The following is a 23,674-nucleotide window of genomic DNA, read 5'->3' on the forward strand; positions in this document are numbered from 1 at the left end:
GGTGGAGTACTCCAGCCTGGGAAATGGCAGGGTTTGGAAATGCCCAAGTGCAATAATGGGGGTATGCAGTGTGCCAAGTAAGGTGAGGGAAACAAAGGCTAGTTAGCCCAGAAAGGGCTTGGGAAGAGGAGACCTGCACGTTGCTCTCCCATATTGAAAGGGGTTTCACATGACACAGAGAGTCAACTGATTGTGAAATTCGGATCCATTTGTGGAAGTTACCAGAAGGTAGATTTTCATTGAGCCCAAAACGAAGCATTTTCTTAAGTTGTTCCAGAGCCACCGAGTATTGGACCTGGAAGGGATGTTGGGAATCACTGAACCCAACACCCTTACTCTGGAGACACGGAGCTTGGTGTGCTGGATCGAGCTGCTGGACTGGATGGCAAGAGGGAAGACCCGCCGCTGGCTTCACTTCTGATGCTCTCAGCTGGATGGCCATTTGCTGCCTTCTGCCTCAGTGTCCCCCTCGCATTGAGGATGAGAACTACTGCCCAGTGTTAGGAAACCTAAATGATACACGTGCACGTCAGAAAACGTGAAAGCAGTTCTTGTTGTTTCTGTTGGGAAGGATCCTGGTACATACACAGGTTGTACCTCCTCCATTCCTCAGTTTGTGAGCTCTCCCTCGTATTGCTATTCTTTGCCACCTCATGAGGTATACATATTTTTGTACATTCCTAGAGTTTATTTTGCTTAGAATTAATCCTTTGGGGTCAGCTGGGTGGCTCAGTGGATGGAGATCCAGGCCTAGAGATGGGAGGTCCTGGGTTCAGATATGACCTCAGACACTTCCTAGCTGTGTGACCCTGGTCAAGTCACTTGACCCCCCATTACCTAGCCCTTACCACTCTTCTGCCTTGGAACCAATACACATTATGGATTTGAAGATGGAAGGTAAGGGTTAAAAAAACCCCCAAAAAACCCAAATCCCTCCTTTAATCTTTCCTCTGTCTACTGTGGTCTCTCATTTCTTCCATTTCCCTCCTAGAGAAGTGGATTTTTATACTCAACTGTTTTTTCTTTTTTTAGTCCAGATGAGAGTGAGGTTCAGGTAGCAACTGCCCCCTCGCCTCCTTGTTTGTGCCCTCTGATTCTGTGAGATGGCTTCCCCTCCCCTTCTTTTCCTTCTCTCCCTCTCTCGTATCCCTCTTCCTTTCTCTTTCCATTTCTTTAGGATCATCGGGGCTTTAAAAGAGCCACTTGCAGGCCTTGTCTATTGGCTTCCCTCTGTCCCTTGGTGATGAGAGGGTTCACAGGGATCACACGTATCATCCATCTCCCCATATTTGAATGTAAGCAGTTCACTCTTGATTGGTCCTTTATCATCGTTCATTCATGGTTAACTTTTTACACTTCTCTCTGCTCCTAAGTTTGAACTTCAGAGTTTCCCCACAGCTCAGGCCTTTTCATCAGAATATGGCTTAGAAGGCCTTAATATCCTGACAGGTTCATTTTCCCCCAGTAGAGAGTAGGTACTTCAGTTTTTTCTTTCTGACTGCTTACAGTATTATTTCTTTGATAGGGAGGCTCTGATATTTCTGGGAGTTTTCATTTGGGGATTTCTTTCAGAAGATGACCAATGGATTCTATTTCAGCATGGCCCTCTGGCTCTAAAAGATGTGGGCAGCTTTCTTTTAGGATTTCTGTTTTGTTTTGGCTCTTTTTTTGGTGTTGGTGTTCAGCTAGTCCAATGAAATTTTTTTTTTATCCTTGATCTGTCTTCCAGGACAGTTGGTTTTTCTATAAGATAATAAATTATATTTTCTTCCATTTTTTTTTCAGTTTTTTGACTTTGCTTGAATATTTCTTGTTCCTTTGTGAAGTCATTAGCTTATCTTTGGACCATTTTCATTTTCAGAGTTTGTTGCCTTATGAAGTTTTAGATTGAGCCAATTTCTTAATTCTTATTTGAAACCTTTCTTCCATAGCTCTTATTTCCTTTCCAGTTTTTTCCTCAAGCAGCCTTATTCCATTTATAAAAATATTTCTAGGCTTTTTGGGGGATTCTTTTGCCTCATCTCTTTTAGGAATTCTAGTTAAGTTTATGCCCAAGTCGCATTTTTCTCTTTAGCTTTTGGGGAGTCTGTTTGTTCTGTGTTTGTTTCTGGAGGATCTCCACCATCCTAATAGTGCACTGTGAGGTGGTTCTTTTTTGTTTACTCACTCTCAGCTTGTGTCCTAGGCTGAGTTCTGCACTTCTGGAGGGGAGATCTGGGCTGATCCTGTTGCTGCTTTTTGGGGGGTGTTAGGTCACGTGTTAGGGACAGGCCAGGGACCTACGAGCTTCCAGAGTGGGCTGATCCAGGGCAAAGTCTGATTGCTGCCCCTCTGGTCTATGCTCCTGCCAGCCAGCTGGAGAGCTCCTTTGGTTCAAGGTGGCCAAATGGTAGTTTTGCTTCGATCTGGGTTTTCAGCCTTGCTTATTTTTCTGCAGGCCGGGCCAGAAGCTGGAAATGAGGCCTTGCCTTGAGCTCTTGAGGTCTGAGCCACCCCCTGCTGCTGCTTGGTGCTCGCTTCTGAACTTCCTCCTTTTTTGTAGACTGCTCAGGACTACCCTAAGCTGGGGCCCTGGATCTGCCGACCGGGGGACAGTGGGCCCTGCTCGGGGTGTAGGGCTGCCCCCAGGGCTCTGGGCCCTCCCTCGGTGCTGGGGCACAGGAATTCTCATGCTCAGGGTGCTCCTGCCAGTCCGTCTCTCTCCTATGCTGACCTGGTCTGGACAAAGGGCTCCCTCTGCCTTTTCTGGGTTTCTCCGTGAGGCTCCAGATCTGTGGGTGGGAGCTCAGTGCCACTGCCTCCTGCCTGGCCCTCTCAGCTCCACTCCCCGTGTGACTCCTTATCAGCACGACTATAGCCATAAACCCTGGACCCAGGGAAGTTTGGCTGGGGCATTGCTGTCCAATTCAAAGGGAAACAGATCCCGCTGGTGCAGATTGACGCGAGACCACAAACTAATGTTACTGTCTATAGTGTGTTCTTACTTATGTTGTTAAACAGCTCCCAGGTACAGTTTTCATCTAGTTTAGCAGCCTTCGGGGGCCTTCAGAATGTGGGCACCTGGACCAGAGGACTACTGAGGCCAGGATAAAACAAAGAGGATCAGGATGAATGCAGACCTGTTACCTGCTCCCTGACTGGCCTCAGTTTACTCACCTGTCAAATGAAGGGTGGGACTAGATGGTTACCAAGGCCCCTTCCAGTTTGGGATTTTTCCCAACGAAGGGATGTTTCCCTTTGGCATCATATAAAGAAAATTCAAAGGAAAAGAGCTATGAATTTTGGAGAAATTTGCTCCTCAAAATCTAAAACAGGAATCATTGTGAGTGTAGCAGCAGGTCTGCTGGTTACAATTTTTTAGGATTAGATTGTAAAATTATATTCTGGATTTCTCTTTTCAGACGTGCTCTGCTAACGCAATTCTTGTGGGCACTTTATGTTTAACATTTCAACAAATCTTTGCTCTGGGCCAGGTTTATTAGCACTGGAAAAAATGCAAGTGTCTGCCCTTGTGAATAAATGGTCTAGTAGGAGGTAAGACACATACATAAATAATTCTGTAAGCCAGCAGTGCCCCCAGGATCCTCGGCAGAAGGGTTTAGTATTGTGGGGAGGGACCGAAAGGGTCCTCAAGGGCAGCGCTTAGGGCAGGACAAGCAGAGGTTTGAAGAAGGCACAGAGTCCTTCTCGCACCAGATTGGGGCAGAGGGGAAGAGGAAGGAAAGTTCTCTGGAAGAGACAGCAGCTGGGAATGAAGCGAGAATCCCTGATGGAAGCGGGGGAAGTCAGGACGGCCTCATAGAGTGGAAAGTGGCCCCGCTGGGCTGGAACAAAGTGCACGTGAAGAGATTTTGGCGGTTCTTGCATGCCAAAGACGTATCCTGAATCAGGGCTGGAGGAGATCTCTAAGGGCAGCTAGACCAACCCTGCCATTTTATGGGTACCAGGAAGCTGGCACCCAGAGAGAGGGGGAATGAGACAGACAGACAGACAGATGTGTGACCCTGGGCAAGTCACTTAACCCTAACCTTACGCCTAGCCCTGATCACTCTTCTGCTTTGGAACCAATGCATAGATAGTATTGATTCCAAGACTGAAGGTACGGGTTTAAAATAAATAAAAATAAAAAGGTGGCCCTGGCATCGTCTGAGAGCCTGGTGTTACAAGGAGCTGGAGTTTACCACTTGAGAAGTCCTGGCAATTAGGCAAGATAACCTTTGAGGATGCTGTGTTTTGGGATCTCCCCTCCCCATCTCGGGGATAGGACAGGCCTCACCTCAAAAATGGGGGGCCTGGGTCGCCTGGCCTCAGAGATCCTTCCCAGCTCCAAAGGCCTGGTGCTGGGAAGGACCACAGTGTCGCCTTTTGTTTCTTGGCCTTTTGCTAATTTTGTTCCCCCCCCTTCCCACTTTACCTTTCTGGGCTTGTAGGTGCTTCTAAGACTACATTCCCGGAGTCTTTGGGCAAATGGCGCGTTCGCTTTATCAGTTCTTTCCTTTGACTTAGGCCACATTTATGGGGCTGCTTCTGTTGTATAACTGGCCCTGGAACAAGGAGCCTTCCTGCAAGCCTGGCCTTAGAGGGGGAGGCTGCTGGGAGGTTCTGGCCCCACAGCTCGTGGGAACGCTGAGCTCCAGGTCCTCTTGGACGGAGCCAGCCGCGGCTGTCACTCGTGGGGCTTCCCAGGACTCTGCTTCCTCTTTGTGCGGCTCTCTTCTCTGCACAACTGCACTGGAGCCAGTCAGCCCTTGAGCATCTTTCCTTGAGAGCAGCCCTCCCTCCTGAGCGGAGCCCTGGGCCCCTGCCCGGCTTGCCCACGGCCCACCCTGGCTGTCCTGCAGACGTTTCCCACCCCAAATGGATTCTCTCTCTCCCAGCTTTCCTAGGAGGATTCTGGGCGGCCCTCCTTCTGGCTTGCCCCTCCCTCCTCGGGAACATGGCGGGATGTGGGCATGCCGTGCCCCTAGATAGCTCTGGGAAGCCCTTGAAAGTTAATGGTGAAATGTCCTCTGTCTTTGTCAGGGTCTGTTCTGGACATCATTAAGCACATCATTGCAAAGGGCGAGCACAAAAGCGGGGTCCTCGATGAGGCCTGCATCGCCACCATTCTCAAAGAAGTGCTGGAGGGCCTGGAATATCTGCATAAAAACGGACAGATCCACAGGTGAGTGAAAGAGACTCTGCGGAAAGACCCTCCAAGTGCGGCCCCAAAGCCTGGCCCCACAGTTGGGCCTCAAGGCTAGGCCTGCGCCTCTTGGTCCAAACCTGCGGCATTGGCCAAGTTGGGCCAGGGAATCCCCGTCCCTCGAGTGGGCAAGAGATGCCCGTCCTCTAGTGCTGCCATCTCCTCCGCCGAGCCCCCTGGTTTGGGATGAGGAGCGATCCGTGTCCATTCACAGGACAATTCTCTGGACGCCTGCATGGCGCGCTTCCCGGAACAGCTCTGCTTCTGAGCTGAGCCCGAGGCCCGCCTGCCCCGCTTGGGGAGAGCTCAGACTGCCCGTAGTCCTTTCCGACTCTCCCCTCTTCCCGGGCCCCCCCAGCCTCCCAGGCCCCGGGCTCCTCCCGGGGTCCCCATTTGACTCCCCCCAAGCCCTCCTTCTTGACTTCTTAGTTCCTCTAAGAGCCCAGCTTGTGCCGGAAGCTCTGCGCGCTCTCCCCTCCCGCCAGGGCCTTTGCTCCAGGGAGCGTCTCATATCCCGAATGCACCGTCTCCCTGGTAGGCTCCGTGAGATCGGGCGCCCGGCTTGGTGTTTGCCTTTCTCGGTATTCCCAAGGCTTAGAAAAGAAGGAAACCAGCTCTTAGGAGGCGCTCCTTGTGTGCCAAGCGCTTTGCGGATATTACGACTCCGGAGAGCAGGTTCTCTTGTTATCCCCATTTTGTAGTCGAAAACACGGAGGCAAAGAGTTGATGTGACTTCCCCAAGATCAAATAGTCCGTGTCGGCGTCTGAATCTGAACTCAGATCTTCCAGACGCTAAGCCCAGGGCTCTGGCCACAGCACCACCTAGCTGCCGGTGCCTGGACTCTAGTAGCTGTTGAAGGAATGACTGGACTGAACTGAACTCACCCCACAAATCCAGTCTGTTTGCTTTTGGTTGGATTTTGGTTACACTCAGGCAGGCACCACCCACTGCCCTCAGGGATGTCCTCAGGCTTGACCACATCCCACCCCTCCCTGGCGTCCACTGGCTCCCCGTCACCTCCAGAACCACTCTGAAGGCCCTGCTTGCCCTGGAGAGCCTCCTTGTCCTGCTTCTTACATTGGCCTCCCTTCCCCGGCCTCCTTTGGCCGTTGGCTGGCAAAAGTGACCGACAGCACGGAGCTTTGCTCTGTTAGCCCGCTCCTGGCTTCTTCGTGCCCCGAACCACGACGCTCGACTTCAGGAGCTCTCCGCGGGGAGTCCCGAGGACCGCCTCCCCTGGACAGGGATGGATGGGGCAGGGTTTGTTTGCTTCTTTTGGAAGAGGCCCGCAGTGTTTCTCTGTTCTTTGTTCACATAGGGATGTCAAAGCCGGAAATATCCTTCTGGGTGAAGACGGCTCGGTGCAGATCGCAGGTGAGGCGGCCTCCCTCCCTGGGAAAGGCGGCGAAACGCCAGAGCCCAGCGTTCTGGACGGAGCTGGCCAGGCCTGTGGTGCAGCCACTGATCGGATGGGGGCCGCGGCCCTTGGAGAGTGAGAGCGGGCTTTGCCGCCAGCTTCCCAGGGCCTTCGTGTACAGGGTCCGAAGGCTCCGGCCTCTTCTCTCGTCGTCTTAGCTGGGTCCCACGAAAGCTTGGGGGGGGGGCGGTCCTGTCCGTCTGTAGAGCGTGGGGGCAGTGGTGGGAGTCAGAACCCCGGGCCTCCGCTCCTGGCTCCGCTCGGGTGGCCCCGTCTGCCTGCGTGTCCTTTCCTGTGGAATGGGAGCAGTCCCCGGGCATCGCCTCGAAGTCAGGGATTTAACCAGTGCCGTCCTGCAGTGCCTGGGACTGCCGGTGACTAGAAGTGGGGCGAGCCTCGTCCTGAGCAGAGGGCCAGCTTTTAGGCTCGGGGTCCTTCTGGGCGTCTGTGTGGCTGCCCGTTCTGGAATCCCGCGTTAGGAGGGCTCTTAGGATTGTGGGTCTTTAAGTTGTGGCGTGGTCATGAGACACCGTGCAGGAGAAGCAATGGGGGTGGGCAGCGGTGGGCAGCGGACAAGGCAAGCCAGGGAAAGATGGCAGAGTGCCCTGTGGAGGCCGTAGCGCCATGCACCACCTTGCCGCTCGGCCAAGCAGAGGTGCCCCTTGACTCTGTCCTCCTCACGTCGTGGCTATACGTGTAATAATTATAACATCCAAAGCCGGCGCTTTACAGATATGTAGTTTGTACACTTAGCAACAGTCTGAGCGGGCATCCTAGGCCTCCGGCCAGTCTGTGACCCAAAAAAGGGTTTCAGAAACGCTGCCAAGGAGGGAGGGCCCAGAATCGGCTCTAAATGGGCCGTGTGCCTTAGTCCTTCCCGTATTGCTGTTGCCCTCATCACACGTACTCCGGACTGAATCTTGGAGCAATCGTTCCCCGCCTGGGCTGTCAAATGGGTCCTAGTGAGGGTCTCTGAGACAAGCGTCATCCGCCCTGAGAGCTGTGCCCGGCACGTCGCCGGGGCTCTGGGCCCGCCGCTTCCCTTCCCATCCCACCCCTCCAGGGGGCGCTTCTGCTCCTGGCACACCTTGACCGCCATTGAAGCCATTTCTTTTCACTTGCCTTCTGAGAGTGCCCGCTAGCCTAAAAATAGCAGGCCAGAGCAAAAAGGCCGCGGGATGGAGGAGAGCCCCAACCTAGCTATTTGTGAGTCCTGGGTTAGAACGTCACAATACCATTAAACGGCTCCCTTAGTCATTTTTGTGGGAGCATACCACACTTTTGGGGTGATTTGGTCACAAAACATTTGGACAGGAGTTGTGGCCAAATATTTTCCTTTCCTGCTCTAATTTTATGGAGATATACATGGACTCATATATATATTAGAACTGTAGGGTGATTTTAAGTCATTCGGCTCATCAAAATTTGTGGTAGAACCGGCTGCCTGGGCTGCCTGCAAGGGTTTCTGAGAGATTGAAATAATGACGAGGCCACAAATTCATTTTTCAGTTGGGAAGAAACTGTTTGAGTCACTTCCACAGAGAGGAATTTTTCTTTTATGAGCTTTCTGTCACTCAAGTCAGTTCTGGATGGGGTACTCTTTTTTTTTAAATAATATTTTATTTGATCATTTCCAAGCATTATTCATTAAAGACAAAGATCATTTCCCCCCACCCCCCAACCCCCCATAGCCGACGCATGTTTCCACTGGGTGTCACATGTGTTCTTGATTTGAACCCATTGCCATGTTGATAATATTTGCATTAGAGTGTTCGTTTAGAGTCTCTCCTCTGTCATGTCCCCTCAACCCCTGTAGTCAAGCAGTCACTTTTCCTCAGTGTTTCTACTCCCTCAGTTTGTCCTCTGCTTATGAATGGTGTTTTTTTCTCCTGGATCCCTGCAAGTTGTTCAGGGACATTACACCGCCACTAATGGAGAAGTCCATTACGTTTGATTATACCACAGTGTATCAGTCTCTGTGTACAATGTTCTCCTAGTTCTGCTCCTCTCGCTCTGCATCACTTCCTGGAGGTCCTTCCAGTCTCCATGGAATTCCTCCACGTTACTATTCCTTTGAGCACAATAGTATTCTGGATGGGGTACTCTTAAGTCTGCCAGCCATTTGGTTTATTTCCTGGGAAACGCTGTATTGTGAGCACCCCCCCATCTTCTCAGCTCCCTCCTCCATGGAGGCCCAGCTTGTTCCTTCCCTCAGTGGTCACTGCTGCCTCCTTCATGCTGCATTCACCTTCATGGTCCATTCCAGGGAGCAGGAAGCGCACGACTCATCCTGCTGGAGTAGTGCCTCGGAGGCCCGGAGGCTCTCCCGTGTCTTTGGGAGACGGTTCCTTCTGTGATCCCAATCCAAAGGGCAGCGTCAGCCCCTGCCCTTTCCGTATCGTCGCTGTTCTTGTCTGCTGCTTTCTGGGAGTCTTCCTGGGCATCACAAATGGTCCGCCCACGTTATTTGGCTGGTGTGGACGGCTAGATCTTGTCTCCTTTAAGGGACCGTGAATCTTGTTCTGGGGGCTCTCAGTATTCTGGGGCTCAGCCTAGACAGCAGGGGAAGGTGACGCGGGAGAAGCACACCCAGGGTTGTAGCAGGGTCTTTCTCCAAGAATGGGAGACTCAAACTCCATTCAGTCCCGAAGTAAGAAAAGCATTTTGTTTGAAGACGTGGTTTATGGTGGTGTAGTAGCCTGATAGCTGGAGGAAGTCGGGGGCCAATGGCCAAGCCCCGGGGGCTAGGAGAGTAGGCTCTCTGGAGCTGCGAGTACGGAGTGGCCGCTTCCGCGCACCGAGGATCAGGGGGGGCCCGATTATGGGCTCCGGGAGCAAGCGTGGCATCTCCCTTTCCAAGTCCGGGTGGAGGTCTATTGTGGGGTTTGTGGCCACAGGGCGCCCGTTGGGGGCTTCTCCGTGTTCCCCCTGGTAGAATGAGAACGTGGGTGGGTGGCAACCCTGGAGGACCCCTCTGGGGAATGAGTTCTGTCTTACGGTTGGAACACCCCGCGCTGATGGCCGGCACAGAACATCCCAGAGTGGGCGAGCGATCCTTTCACGCCTCCCTAGAGCAGAGACGGCAGCTTTTGCCGTTGCTGTTTAGCCTGTGCTAACTGGTGAGAGATGCCAGCTGGCGGCTTCTGAGGGTCCCTCACTGCCCGCCGTCAGCCTGCGTCCTGGGGAAGAGGTGTCAGTGTCTGGCCGGTGCTCGAGCCTCCCGACTCCTTTGTCCCGTGGCCACGCGGCCCCGGGGAAGCCCCCGCCGCCTGGGTGTTGCGCTGTCACCCCCGGCTCCCCTGATCTGGGCGCTGGAGCCGCGAGCTCCCAAACCTCCAGCTCGACATCTCACGCCATTGGGCTGGCTGGACTCCTCGGACTTCTCACCTTTTCAGTCGTCTGAACAGCATCTCCCCCACTGTTCCCTGGAGAGAGCTTGGCACAGTGTCGGGCTCAGCACCTGTTTATTGACAGACACTGAGGCGGAGCTTCGGGGGTCTCCCTGCCCTACCCCCTGCCCCAGCACGGAGCCATCAAGGAGGAGGCTGGCTAGCAGCGGCGAATCTGGTGGACTCAGATTGTGGAAAACGTCCAATACTGAGCCGCATCAGTTAGTTAAGAGGCCGTCGTACCACGCTTGAGTGTGGAATGGCCGAGAGCGCCCTAGAACCGCGAGGCCCGGGTTTACTTCCCAGTGGGACCCTTTGGGCCAGCTGCTCCATACCTCGGTTACCGTCGTCGGTGCCCTCCCCAGGGGGGTGCTGTGGGGGGAAGCAGCCCTCCCCTCAGAGACGCCATCGCCCCCTCCGTGAGGCTGTGCCCTGCTCCTTCCTTTGTGAGCTTCCTAAATACTCGCTGTATTTATCCGGTGGGCACTTAAAGGCGTGGCGCTTGGTTGGCCCGTTGGAACCATTTTTCAAGGTGTCCATGATTAGTGGTTATTTTCGAGGTTACTCTTTAGACTTTTCTGTCAGAGTCAGAAGGAGATTTCGAGTAAGAGAAAGCCCAAGTGGGCGTTTTGTAATGTCTTTAAAAAGCTTGTTGTGATTTTATTTGTATTGGGAACTCCCGAGAAACCCCTTCCCCATTCCTTTTTGGCCCTCGCTCCTTGTTGGCATGGAAGCTTTGGTTCTACTTCTGACCAGTCTGTTTGCCTCTCCTGCAGCAGCCTGGCACCGGCCTTCTGGGCCAAACGAGCTGAAACGGCAGGGCAAGAAACAGACACTTTGGCCTTCCTTGAACTCTGTTGCCAGCTGCCTTCTTGGGAGCCTCCGGAGTGATGGGCAGCAGCGGGGGGAAAGGGGAGCCGCCTGCCTCCTGCCTTGTGATGGGTCGCAGCGGCCCAGGGTCCCGTCCTGTTGTAGGCAGCTTTCATGGCTAAAGCCAGGCGGCTGTTTTCTCCCTGGGGCAGGACTGCCACGAGCCGCTGGTGCAGAGGCTGGTCTCACACCGCTATAAAGAAACGCCAGGGCGGCTGGGGGGCTCAGTGGGTGGAGGCAGGAAGTCCTGGGATCCGACGTGGCCCCAGACACACTGGGTGACCCTGGGCAAGTCCCTTAAGCCTCATTGCCATGCCCTTCCTGCTCTTCTCTGAGCCGATTCTTCGCATTGAGGGAAGAAAGGAAGAAGGAAAGACGCCGGGCAGATCTTCTGGGGTTGGTCACACTGGGATTACCCTGGTATTTTGTGGGGCCACGCAATCATTCTCTCTTTTTAAGTGGTCAGAGGTTTTATTAGTGTTTTAAGGCTGACTGGAAAATCTCTTTGGCTTGTTCGTTTTTGAAGAAAGTCCTGGAGTCTGTGCTGGGTGTTTGCCATGCTAGCTGCTGTGGGAGATCCCGAGGATTCTGAGGCATTGGCTCTGGCCCCTCGCAATGTACAGAATTGGAGTCACACCACGGGGTTCGGCCCCCCCCTTGAGGGGCACCAGCAGCAAGCGTGTTAGGAGGTCAAGGGGAGGCTTCCTTGAGGAAATGTGCCCACGCTGGGCCTTTAGGGATGACCAGAATTTGGTAGGGTAAAAAGCAGCAAAAGGTAACGGAGAGTGTGATGGAGGCTGTGCTGGAAAAGTGGGGGAGATTTCTGAGGGGCCAGCTGGTGAGTTTGGCCTTGACCCCTTAGAGAGCGGGGAGCTGTGGAAGGCACGTGTTTGGGAGAGATTGTAATCAAGCCATATTTCAGGTGTGTAAATTGGTAATGAATTGTATTGAGGAGAGAGCGAGGAGGAGAACAGAGGAGTCAGGGAGACCAGCCTCAAAGTCCTGATGGGAAGCCACGCAGAAAGACTGTTTGAAAAACAAATGAGTCCAGCTGGGATGGGTCTTAGAATTTGATAAGTCGCACATTCAGAAAGTGGGGCGCTCTGCTTTGTGGTTTGGGTTTTCTTTCTGTGCCCAGAGTACTCGGTGGCCTTTTTTGATATGCTGTGGTTCTCTCTTCTATTTCAGATTTTGGGGTTAGTGCTTTTTTAGCAACTGGTGGTGACATTACCAGAAATAAAGTGAGAAAGACGTTTGTGGGCACCCCTTGCTGGATGGCACCAGAAGTTATGGAACAGGTAAAATCTATTTTTATACTTTTAAAAAGCAAGCTAAAGTCTCCTTACCTGGCTAAGTCAACGTGCCCATAAATCTTATTTTAAACAATTTGGTGTCCTGCGGTGGCTTTTTGGACATTGTAGCCCTCTGAGGTATCTGGACAGTGGGACTTTGGGCCACCTTCTTACAAATTCATTTGCAATAAACATCTCTTTCAGTGTCTGCTGAGCCTGAGGTGTCGTGCCAGTAATACAGACAGATAGTAAACGGTCCCTGCCTTCCAGGAGCTGGATACAACATGCACTTAGATAGAGAAGGAGAATTGAGGAAGGAGAGAGCATCGGAAGTCAGGAGATGATCGTGGCACATGATCTCAGGGCTGGAGACCTCGGAGGTCTTTGGAAACCAGTGCAAACCTGAGCAAGGTTTCTCGTGCCTGGGCCGTGGTCCCCTAGCCTTTGCTTAAAGACAAAGCAACCCATTCCACATCAGAGCAGCTCTGAGTGTTCGAAAGTTGTTTTTGACACAGGCTAGATTTTAGTCTCTTTCCAGCTAGTGCGGCCGATTCCTCTGGGACTAAGCACAAATCCATCTTTTTCCCACATTCTTGCCTTTCAGATGCTTAAAGACAGTTCACAGGCTCCCCGAGTCCTCTCCAGATCTCCAGGCTAGCTTTATGCCTTTTGTCATCCTGAGAGGCCTCCTACAGAGCTTCCCCTGGCCATCAGTCACTTTTTCTGAGGTCCCCAGAGGACTCCAGACAGGGGCCAGTTAGGATAGAGGACAGTGGCCTGGAGGCAACGTGGGTGGGTTGAATTTGGAGTAAGATGACCTGCTTTCACGTCTTATTTCTGCTTTTTATAATACTTTTTGTAAATTTTGATTTTCTTTTATAACATTTTTACAGATCTCTTTTGTTTTTTGTCACCTTCCTCTTCCCAGAGAGCCATTCCTTATAACCAACACACAAGCCAAGTTTAAAGTTATATTCACTATTCTACTTCCGTAGGCTCTCACTTTTGCAAGGCAGGGAGGGGAGGGAGTCATGAGAAGACTTTGATGAACCACTCAGTCAGTCCACATTTATTGCATGCCTGCTATGTGTTAAGTTCTGGGGGTACAGAGAGGACCAGAAGACGGTTCCTGTTCTGGAGGAACTCGGTCTAATGGGGAAACCCAAACAGATATGTACAGACCGGCTGTAGACAGGACAAATAGGAGAGAGCTAACTGAGGGAAGGCACTAGAACAAGAGGCTGGGGAAGGCTTCCTGTACAAGTCAGAGAGGAGGAGGGAGAACATTCCAGATGTGGGGGACAGCCTGGGAAAACACCCAGAGCCAAGACATGGGGAGACAGGCAGTAGGCCAACGTCTGGATCCCAGAGCGTGGAGGTGGAGGGTGTCACATGGCAGCAGCCTGGAAAGGGGAGCCCCACGTCTACCCCGATTCCTTTGTCTTTGGGGGGCAGACCTCTTCATTGGAATTTCATGGCATTCCCTTTCAGTTGTTTGGTGGTGATTGTTTTTTCTATTTACGTGGTTGTCATTGAGTAGATTGTTCTCTTGACTGCATCAGTTCATATAAGGATTAATGGGCTATAGTCATCCTCTTAGTCATTTCATTTTTTTTTTAACCCTTACCTTCCATCTTGGAGTCAATACTGTGTATTGGCTCCAAGGCAGAAGAGTGGTCAGGGCTAGGCCGTGGGGGTGAAGTGACTTGCCCAGGGTCACCCAGCTGGGAAGTGTCTGAGGTCAGATTTGAACCCAGGACCTCCCATCTCTAGGCCTGGCTCTCAACCCACCGAGCTACCCAGCTGCCCCCCTCTTAATCATTTCTTGCCGCACTCTGGTATCTATTAGTCATGTGCTGTGATTTGTTTTGGTCATTCCCTAGCTCCTTTGTTTCTAAGTCTTTCTACCACATTGGGTTCTGCTCTAAAATTGGGGGATGTATGGGGACTTGCTTGTTACTCGTGGCCCTATTGGGGTGTGCGCCTACTAGTGGAATGGACATTTTTTGTCACTTTATTTCTGCAGTTCCAAATTGCTTTCCAGGATGTTTGCACTGATTTGCCACTCCACAAACAATGCACATGTAACATGAATAAGCACACCAAAGTCGGGATTTCTTTCAGGAAAGTGATTGTTAGATGCTTTCTGTTTTCACTTTGCTCTCAGGTTCTGATAGGTCTGGATGGTTTTCATAGATGATATTTGAAATAGAATGTCCAGGTTTTTTGTTTGACTTGAATCATGATTTCCAGGGAGTCTAGGAACTTTTTCATTCTTTAATGAATTATTTAATTTAGAGTATTTTTTCATGGTTTCATGATTCATGTTCTTTCGCTCCCATCCTTCCTCTCCCCTGCTAGAGTCAATGAGCAATTCCTCTGGGTTTTACATGTGTCATTGTTCAAAGCCTATTTCCATGTTATTACTATTTGCAGTAGAGGGATTATTTAAAGTCCACACCCTCAATCCTGTCCCCATCGAACCACGTGATCGATCCTATGTTTTTCTTCTGCCTTTCTGCTCCCCCAGTTCTTTCTCTGGAGGTGGAAAGCGTTCTTTCTCCTACGTCCCTCAGGATTGTCGCGTCCAGGGATTCTGAAACTTGTCCTTGACCGGTTTTCCAAATTGTGTGTGTGTGTGTGTGTGTGTGTGTGTGTGTGTGTGTGTGTGTGTGTGTGTGTGTGTGTAGCAACTGCCTTACATTTTCTTCTCTCTTCAATATTTTGGTTCTGTTCTGATATTTCTTTTACAGTTATTGATTTGTCTGGTGTATTCTAGTTTGTGTCTCTTTTAAGCCACCTTTTATCTGTCCATCCTCATTGCTGATACATTGTAGCTGATGCTCCTTCCATCGTGTGAAATGAGAGTCCAGAAATCTTTGTTGAAGTCTTGACCGTCCCACTGAGGAGCTTGAACAAGAGTCAAGTTACCTCTGCTTATGGATGGAAATCTGAGGTTAGGCTAGATCCATCCATCGGCAGGCATCTCGAGTGCCTGTGATGGGTCCGATACTGTGCCAGAGACGAGGGGCTCCCACGAGAAAGCAGCAATCCAGGGCTCACTGGATGGAGAGCAGGCCTAGAGACGGGAGGTCCTCCGTTCAAATGTGGCCTCAGACACTTCCCAGCTGGGTGACCCTGGGCCAGTCACTTGGCCCCCGTGGCCTCGCCCTTGCTGCTCTTCTGCCTTGGAACCGATATACAGTATTGAATCTAAGATGGAATGTCACAGAAAAGAGGGACAGAGAGAGGGAGGAGGAAAGGTGGGATGAGGGGAAGGATCCAAGCCGCCTTGGTTGGCGTAGCTGACATTCTAATAGCAGAGACAAAGGATCCGTCCTAAGCATACACAACATAAATGTAAAGAGGATAAGGACGAAGGAGTTCCGTGTGAGGTCTGGGGGAGAGGGCGCTGCCTTCGGGGGCCTCAGGAAAGAAGGTTTCCCGTAGGAGGGGGTCTTGCCTGAGTCTCGAAGGCAGAGAAGAAGCAGGGCCTTCCAGGCGGAGAGATGGCTGGTTCAAAGGCCTGCAGCGGGGAGACGTCTTGGGTGTGAGCTGAGCCACTGGGCCTGGGGAGCCCGACGGGGGGCAGGGCCCGAAGGGCCTAAAACCCATCCAGGGATGGGCAGAATCTGAAGCAGAGGCTGGAGGGCCGGGACCAGGCCTCCCCCGAGTGGCGCTAGATTCCAAATCCGGCAGACACATTTGTACGCATTAAAAGAAGACAGTGAACAGGCTATAAGCTATCATAGAAGATGAGATCATCTGTTTCTAATTGGAAAAAAGATGAGGAGGGGAGAGCAAATGGTGCAGTTCCCTGAAGTCAGAAAGAGGTATCGGCCTCCCTCTGAGTGTCTTTATCCAATCCAAGGAGCGAGTGAGCCGTCCTGGGCCAGTGTTCAGAAAAGGCACCTGGTGGCTTGGGGTGGGTCGTTGGAAGAAAAGGCGGGTCTGGCCGGCGTCACCGGGGGCCTCCGTTTGGGGCCTCCAAGCCCTGGGGCTGCCCCAGGACTGAGTCACTCGGTTCCCGCAAGACCCTGGGGTTTGTTTGATGATGACTAAGAGGAAGGGAGTCGCCTGGAGCTGCCGCAGCAGCTCCAGCAGGGGCAGAGCCGTTAGGAACCCTTGCACAGTCTAGGGGGGAGGCGCTGAGGACCTGAACAAAGGCAGGTGAGGGAAGGGGAGGCAGACACCTGGGGCCTAGGGGGAGGCCAAGGCCTCGGACAGAAAGAGGGAGCTTCGGAAGGATGCATCAGCGCCTCCACGGTCCTTCCCAGCCCACGGCTGTTCCGATTCTAAATAAACAAGACAGGACGAGGCTGCAGACTTGTTCATAACGCAGGGGAGTGTCGGCTTGAGGATGAAGATTCTGGGACCAGGAGGAGGAGGAGGAGGGTCCCGGGACGCTTCAGTAGGCCCTGCCTCGGGATCCTGGGGGCCCGCGGGGGGTGCTGTGAGAAGTGGGGCGCGGCCCCCGGGGGCTTCCCGGCTTCTCGTCAGCAGGCGTGACTGAGAAACGCGAAACCTCTCTGAGCGTCGGATCTTGTTTGAAGTAGAAAAGAGGTTCGCCTCCTCGTACGAGCTGACCTTCCTCATGGTGGGCTCCCCTCATGGGCCTTCCTGGGCCCCTGGGGACGCCCAGTGAAGGGTGGGGGCAGAACATGGGGACGAGGAGGAGGAGGAGGAGGAGGATCTCCCCCACCGTCTCCCCTCCCACCCCAGCTCCTTGGATTTAGGGGTCTCCTTTTTTGCCCGAGAAGAGGCAGATGCCTGCCCGGCTTGGTGCCTCCCTGAAGGCATTTGGGAGTGTAGACGGGATAAAAAGAAGCTTACGTGCCCCGGCTCCTTTGTAGCCCGCCTTGGCAGCCTTGCGGTCCTGCTGGCCCGCGGGCCGGCTCCCCCGGACGCTTTCCAGTGACGCACCTCTTCTTCTCTTTAGGTCCGCGGCTACGACTTCAAGGCTGACATCTGGAGTTTTGGAATCACCGCCATCGAGCTGGCCACGGGGGCTGCTCCCTATCACAAGTATCCGCCCATGAAGGTGAGCCCCCTCCCCCCAAGTGGCCCTCCTGGGGCTCCCAGCCGGGGGGATGCTGGCACGTCCAGCCTCGGTCACCTGGGCCGGACGGTCCCATCTTGGCCCCGTCAGAGGTGCCGCCTGACTCACGGCTCCCAGAGTGACGGCGCGATGCCGGGGCTCAGGCCGAAGGAAGGACGGATGGACAGATGGACGGCTGCTGTCTGTGCCCTGCCCCCCGCACGGGGAGTTTGGGTTGGGACGGAGGCTGCCCTCGGCCTGGTTTCTCACTCGCCGCCTCCTGGCAGACGGCCCTCTTGCAGCGACGCCTCCCCAAGGAGCCTCCAAGTGGCTGCCAGTGTGGAGCGATGATGGCCTCAGATCGAATGGCCCCGTGGCAGAGGCCCGGCATGATGGCCTGAGCCTCGTGGTCCGTGGAGCCGGGCCCGACCCCCCCGGCTGGAGCTCTGTTACCGTTCAGCCGGCCGGACCCAGGCTGGAGGCAGCACCCGGGCGGCCGGGAGCGTCGGGAGCTTCTCCAACACCCGGACCAGGAGCCAGGCCGGGGCTGTCGGATGGGACGGGGCCTCCGATCTAGCCTCCGATCTAGCCTCCGACGCCTACTAGCGGGCGAGAGCCAGAGGATTGGAAACGAACCTTCTGTCCACGCCTGACTCTAAAATGGAACAAGTCGTGGGCTCGAGAACCCTGCTCGAAGGGCATTTTGAGCCCCAGTGCTAAATATGTTGGAGCTACAGGTGGTTCCTTTCTCACCGTTGTCCTGGCCGAGCCCCGGATTCACCGTTGTCCAGTCCTGGCCGAGCCCCGGATTCACCTTTGTCCAGTCCTGGCCGGGCCCTGGATTCACCCTTGTCCAGTCCTGGCCGGGCCCCGGATTCACCTTTGTCCAGTCCTGGCCGAGCCCCGGATTCACCTTTGTCCAGTCCTGGCCGGGCCCCAGATTCACCCTTGTCCTGGCCGAGCCCCGGATTCACCCTTGTCCAGTCCTGGATGGCGAGGAGATGGGAAGCCTTGATGTGGGAAGCTGAGCCGGACGGTGAGATTGGGAAGGAGACGGCGCTCTTCTGGTACACAAGAAGCTGCCCAGCCACGAGGAGTCGGCCAGGGGGCGTTTGGACTGGCGGGGAGAGGATGTCGGGAAGGATTTCATCCAGAATCGGAAGGCCCTTGCGAGCCGCCTGCAGCCACAGGCCGAATGGCCCCTTCGGGGGCCTCCGAGGTCCTCCATAGACGTCTCTGGTTTGATGTCTGGAAAGAGGAAGCTGTCGCAGGACCAGGAAATGGCCCCGACGCTGCCCTCGTTCTGCCTGGGGAAAGGCCGGGCCGCGGGCCGTCGCCGAGTTTTGTCGGAGCCAGGACGGGTCCTGCCGCTAAAGTCCCTTCTCTGGAGACCCCGGCCTGCACATGGCTAACGAGGTGCCCTGCGGGGGCTTCCTGGAGGGCCGCTTTAAAATCCCGGTCACCCGCCGCGCAGGGCCCTGCTCAGAAGACGCCTGTGGCTGCCCGGGCTCGGGCTCCTCCTGGGGCTGTTGTCAGTCAGCCCTCTTTGGGGATGACTGCTTCACGGGGTGAGGCGGAGGCAGTGTGGATGGGCCGGCAGGGAAACCCGCATCACTTGTACGGGAGTTTACTCAGAAAACGGCCCAAACGAGGTCCACAGAGCTTTGGGAGGCCAGGGGTGGAGTCAGCTGTCTCTGCAGCCTTATTTGGACTTGCTTCATTGGGGCTCCTCTGCTCACTGGACTGAGAGCTCACTGGATTGGATCTTGGAGATCCGAGGTCCTGGGTTCAAATGTGGCCTCGGACACTCCCCGGCTGTGTGACCCTGGGCAAGTCACTTAGCCCCCATGGCCCGGCTCTTCCTGCTCCTCTGCCTCAGAGTCAACAGACGGCAGTCGTTCTAAGGCGGAAGGGGAGGACTACAAAATGGGTTGGTTCTTCCCAAGTTTATGACGGATTCAATTCTTTCAGGTCTTAATGCTGACGTTACAGAATGATCCTCCGTCTTTGGAAACTGGTGTTCAAGATAAAGAAATGCTAAAGAAATATGGAAAGTCATTTAGGAAAATGATTTCATTGTGCCTTCAAAAAGATCCCGAGAAAAGGTAAGCCCGGACTTTGGGAAGATGGTCATCCGTCCCCACACACTCACACCCAGAGAGTTGGACAGACGGACACATGCACACAGACAGACACACAGAGACAGACAGACACACAGAGACAGACAGACACATGCACACAGACAGACACATGCACACAGACACATGCACACAGACAGACACACAGAGACAGACAGACACATGCACACAGACACACAGACACATGCACACAGACAGACACACAGAGACAGACAGACACATGCACACAGACAGACACACAGAGACAGACAGACACATGCACACAGACAGACACACAGAGACAGACAGACACATGCACACAGACACACAGACACATGCACACAGACAGACACATGCACACAGACAGACACATGTACACAGACAGACAGACACATGCACACAGACACACACACACACACACACACACACACACACAAGTATTGAGCAGGGTTTGGCAAACACTTTATACTCATCAGTCGTGCTGTGCTTCTTTTATTAGTCGTCCTACCGAGTGTCCTTTTAAACCCTTCCCTTCCGTCTTAGATTCAGTGCTATGCACTGGGGCCAAGGCGGAAGAGCAGTCAGAGCTAGGCTCTAGGGGGCTGAGTCGCTTGCCTGAGGGCAGATTTGAACTCAGGACCCTCCTTTCTAGGCCTTATTCTCAGTCCACTGAGCCACCCGGCTGCCCTCAATCCCGAGTGTCGTCCCCCCATGTTCGCCCGGTTCTTAGTGAATCTTTGAAATAGTTTGTGCTCACGAGCCGGGAAGGGGAGAAGTGGTGGCTTTGGGGGCAAAGGGCAGCAGGCGGTGAGTTCGGAGCCCCCATAAAGGGAGGAGAGGAGAGCCCGGATTGGTCATTTCCATGTGCCGACAGAGGAGACCCCTTTGTTCTCGTTTGTTCCCTCCACGTGTTGAGGCCCCGGAGCCCGGGGAGGGTCCGTGTTGGACCGGCCGTGAGGGTGGCCGCCCGCTCCCCGGGCCCTTTGTTCTGCTTTCCTCTGGGGGCCTGGGCTGAGCTTCGTGGGGACACGAGGGACCTTTTCTTACCTAAGTGACTTCACCTGTCATCTTGTTTGTAGACCAACAGCAGCCGAACTGTTAAGACACAAGTTTTTCCAGAAAGCCAAGGTAGGAAACCCGCTCTCCGTTGTGGGTGGGGGTTGTTCCTCCTCTAAAGGGGGGGGCCCTGTTTGTGATTCCCTGGACGGCATCATCTGCGCAGGAGGGCCGGAGAGGAGCCCCTCCTTCAGTAACTCGTAGGAGGGGCAGCGTCAGAGCTCTTAAAGATCTCTCCTTTCCCCTTCCAGAACAAAGAGTTTCTCCAAGAAAAAATGCTTCAGAGAGCCCCCACCATCACCGAGCGAGCTAAAAAGGTAACTGGCCCTCCCTTGTTCTGGGCGTGCGGGCAGGTGGCTCTCGCAGCCTGGGGAGCGAAAGGCTTTCCTCCCGCACGCGTGCGCGCGCTGAGCCTCGCTGCAGCTCCCACGTCCGGCCCCTGGGCTTGGGGAATGGCACTGCCTTTGGGCCGCCCTTCGTGGGGACCGCAGGCCCGACGTGGGTGCAGAAGCGCACGAGCCTGGGCTCCCTTTTCTTCTCTGTAAAACAACGTCCTGGGCTCCCCCTTAGGCTCGCGGCTAATTTTACAGGTGTGGAAACTGAGGCAAATAGTGTGAGTGACTTGTCTGTGGTCACATTTGAGCTCGGGTCTCCCCGACTCAGCCCAGCACTCATCTGTCGCTCTCCTACCCCATTGTAGGCGCTGAAACATTTATTGCTTGATTTTGTATTCTGGCCCCTCCAGCTTGACTGTAATCGAGAGCGTTCCCTCCTGCCTCTGGAACCTTCACTCTCTCTGGCCTTTATTCCGAGTCATGGACAAATCGACTAACTTAGGGATTTGTCCGGCTCCCTGGAGCTCTCCACCACCCCCTTCTTTCTGTCCTCGGAGCTGGGGGGGGGGCCTGCTGCCGAGTCCGGTGCCCTTTCTGTTAGCACACTGCCTCCTCAGGGTGGCGGAATTCCTACGATTCCCACAATTGTGGGGTAAGCCAGCCGGTTGCCTTTTGCTGTTGATGATGACTTGTGCCTAAGAACTGGAAAAACAAGGTAAAAAACATGTTCTAAGTAAGATGGGCCATTCTAGAGAGGAGGGTTTCAGGACAAGGTTGAGATTCTAATGAAAGAGAAATTTGAAGGCAGGGAATGTGGGTGTCTCTGAGACATCTTTAAAAGTCTGTGATAAAAATATTTGCAAAAGAACCTTTATTCAAGTGTAGGAATCTTTCTGTGGCTAAAAAATACTTTAATCCAGTGGTTTTCTAACTTCATATCCATAGCATTTGCCCCTTGCTTTTTTTACAAAAAAAACTATTTCCCATTTTTCTTGGGAGGGGGAAGGAATGAGAGAGTAGGGGGAGGGAGGGGGAGAAAGGAAGAAGAGAGAAGGACCACTTCTTTGTTGGAGAATGGGAGAGGATGTCAGTGGGCTCTGAGATGAAGAGAAGACCAGAAGAGGGAGATCATATCAAATGGCTTCAGTTTCCCCAATTTTCTGTTGGGAGTGAGCTAGGGAGGCCATTAGGGAGGAACAAAAGACTGCCTTGCTTCCTTGAGGGCCAAGTGAGGCTTGAATACCATGCATTGGTAACAGGCGCTGCTGGCATTGTTGTGACACTTCCTTTCTCTGCCTTGAGTAGAGTGTGAATGAGATGGCAGGAGCTGGATGCTGGGAGGCATCTAAGGCTTAGAGAACTTACCTACTGGCAACCAGAATGAATTTGTTTTTTCTGGATTTGGTTTTTCTACCTTGAGTTCTCCTATTTCCTCTATGTAAACTGAGTCTATCCTCTTTGCTTGTGCCAGTATTATCTGAGCCAGTGAAGTATCTCTTCAAATTATCCATCACAAAGGGGTGCTATCTCACTTTTACAAAAAGGAACTAATAAGATCAATCAATAAATATTTATTAAGCACCTACTATGTACCACTGTGCTTCAGTACAAAGTGCTGGGGCAAAACATAGCCTTGGACTCGGTGAGCTTACAGTCTAGTAGGGGAGGCAACATGCAAGCAAATCTCTACAGACAAGTTATCTATAAGATAAATAGGAGATACTGAATAGGGAGAAGGCAGCAGAATTAATTCTTAATTCTTTGAGGGGAAGGGAAAGACTTCTTGTACAAGATGAAATTTTGTTGGGACTTGAAGGGAGCCAGTAAGTAGGTGGAGGTGAGGAAGGAGAGTGTTCAGGTCCATGTAGCCAAAAAAGATGCTCAGAGCCAAGAGATGGAAGCATAGTCAGGAGACCAGTGGCACTGGGTTAAAGAATCTGTTGGGGGGAGGTGTAAGAAGCCTGGAAAGACAGGAGGTTACAAACGGCTTCACGCCAAACAGTGCTGACCATTGGATCCTGGAGGAGATACGCGGCTGTTGGAGTTTGTCGAGTGGGACATGACATAGCGGGGCCTGAGCTTTAGGCCAGTCACCTCTGGAGCTGAATGATGTGTGGATTGGAATGGAAAGGAATAGACTTGAAACAGACAAGCCTGCCAGCAGGCTATCACAGAACGTTCAGATCAATATTAATGTAATTGCTGAAAATTTTGAGCAATTGTAACCATTTTCAAGTTAGTCCTTATTTTATAAAGTTACTGTAGTCTTGGAATTGTTATGCTTGTTTTCCTGCACTTACCAAAATAAATGACATTGAGAACATAATTGAAAATATGATGGTCCTTTTAACTTTGACGCAAACATTGTTTAAATTCAGACACTTCATATGTACTAAGTGGCTCACACAGAGCTCATGTATGTCCTGAGCCCAGGGTGACTGGTAGGCTGATGGCAGATGTACCATGTGCCCATTCCATTTTAACCTCATTTGTGCATCCAGAATCATTACAGAATGATTGTATGGAGGAATTAACTGTTGTTGGAACAGATTTCATGTGTTAGTTTTACTTTTGTAGGCTTTGATTTGAAGTTTATTTTCACTTTTTAAATAAGGGCATGTGTTTATGTAGGAGTTGTAGATGGAAGTATCTAGGAATTTGGGACCATTGCTTTACTCCCTACCTCATCCTCCCTGGGGTCTCAGAGGTCCTTCCTCCTCTCCCCATGGTGGGAAACAGTCACCCCACAGCATGGAAAGTGCTGTCTTTATATGTGGTCATCACACGTTGTTTTGGATAAAGTTCAAAGTCCTTCACCAGGGTTATTATACTCAAAGCATTTCTAGCTTAAAAATGTGAAGCTAGCATAGCTTCTGAGGATCCAGGAAACCCGTCATAGCACGACAAAGCAACAGAGAAGGATGTTGATGGAGACAGAAATACCTACTGTAAAAAGGGTGGTATTTGGGGATGG

The 23,674-nt window shown here is 52.7% G+C and overlaps 1 protein-coding gene across 5 annotated transcripts in view; it reads left to right on the plus strand.

Moving 5' to 3' along the window:
- Positions 1–23,674, plus strand: part of OXSR1 (oxidative stress responsive kinase 1) — an 80,323-nt gene that overhangs the window by 41,362 nt on the left and 15,287 nt on the right. For 3 of the 5 annotated variants that reach the window (XM_056804209.1, XM_056804206.1, XM_056804208.1), the window contains exons 4-10: positions 5,023–5,164; positions 6,505–6,560; positions 12,051–12,160; positions 17,094–17,195; positions 19,164–19,297; positions 20,389–20,437; positions 20,617–20,682. In XM_056804209.1, coding sequence (XP_056660187.1) covers positions 5,023–5,164; positions 6,505–6,560; positions 12,051–12,160; positions 17,094–17,195; positions 19,164–19,297; positions 20,389–20,437; positions 20,617–20,682 — 659 coding nt within the window. The remainder of the gene's footprint in view (positions 1–5,022; positions 5,165–6,504; positions 6,561–12,050; positions 12,161–17,093; positions 17,196–19,163; positions 19,298–20,388; positions 20,438–20,616; positions 20,683–23,674) is intronic. The other 2 variants (XM_056804207.1, XM_056804210.1) reach the window with 2 other exon arrangements.

Source organism: Monodelphis domestica, chromosome 7 (genome assembly GCF_027887165.1).
Source record: "Monodelphis domestica isolate mMonDom1 chromosome 7, mMonDom1.pri, whole genome shotgun sequence".
NCBI lineage: Eukaryota > Metazoa > Chordata > Mammalia > Didelphimorphia > Didelphidae > Monodelphis > Monodelphis domestica.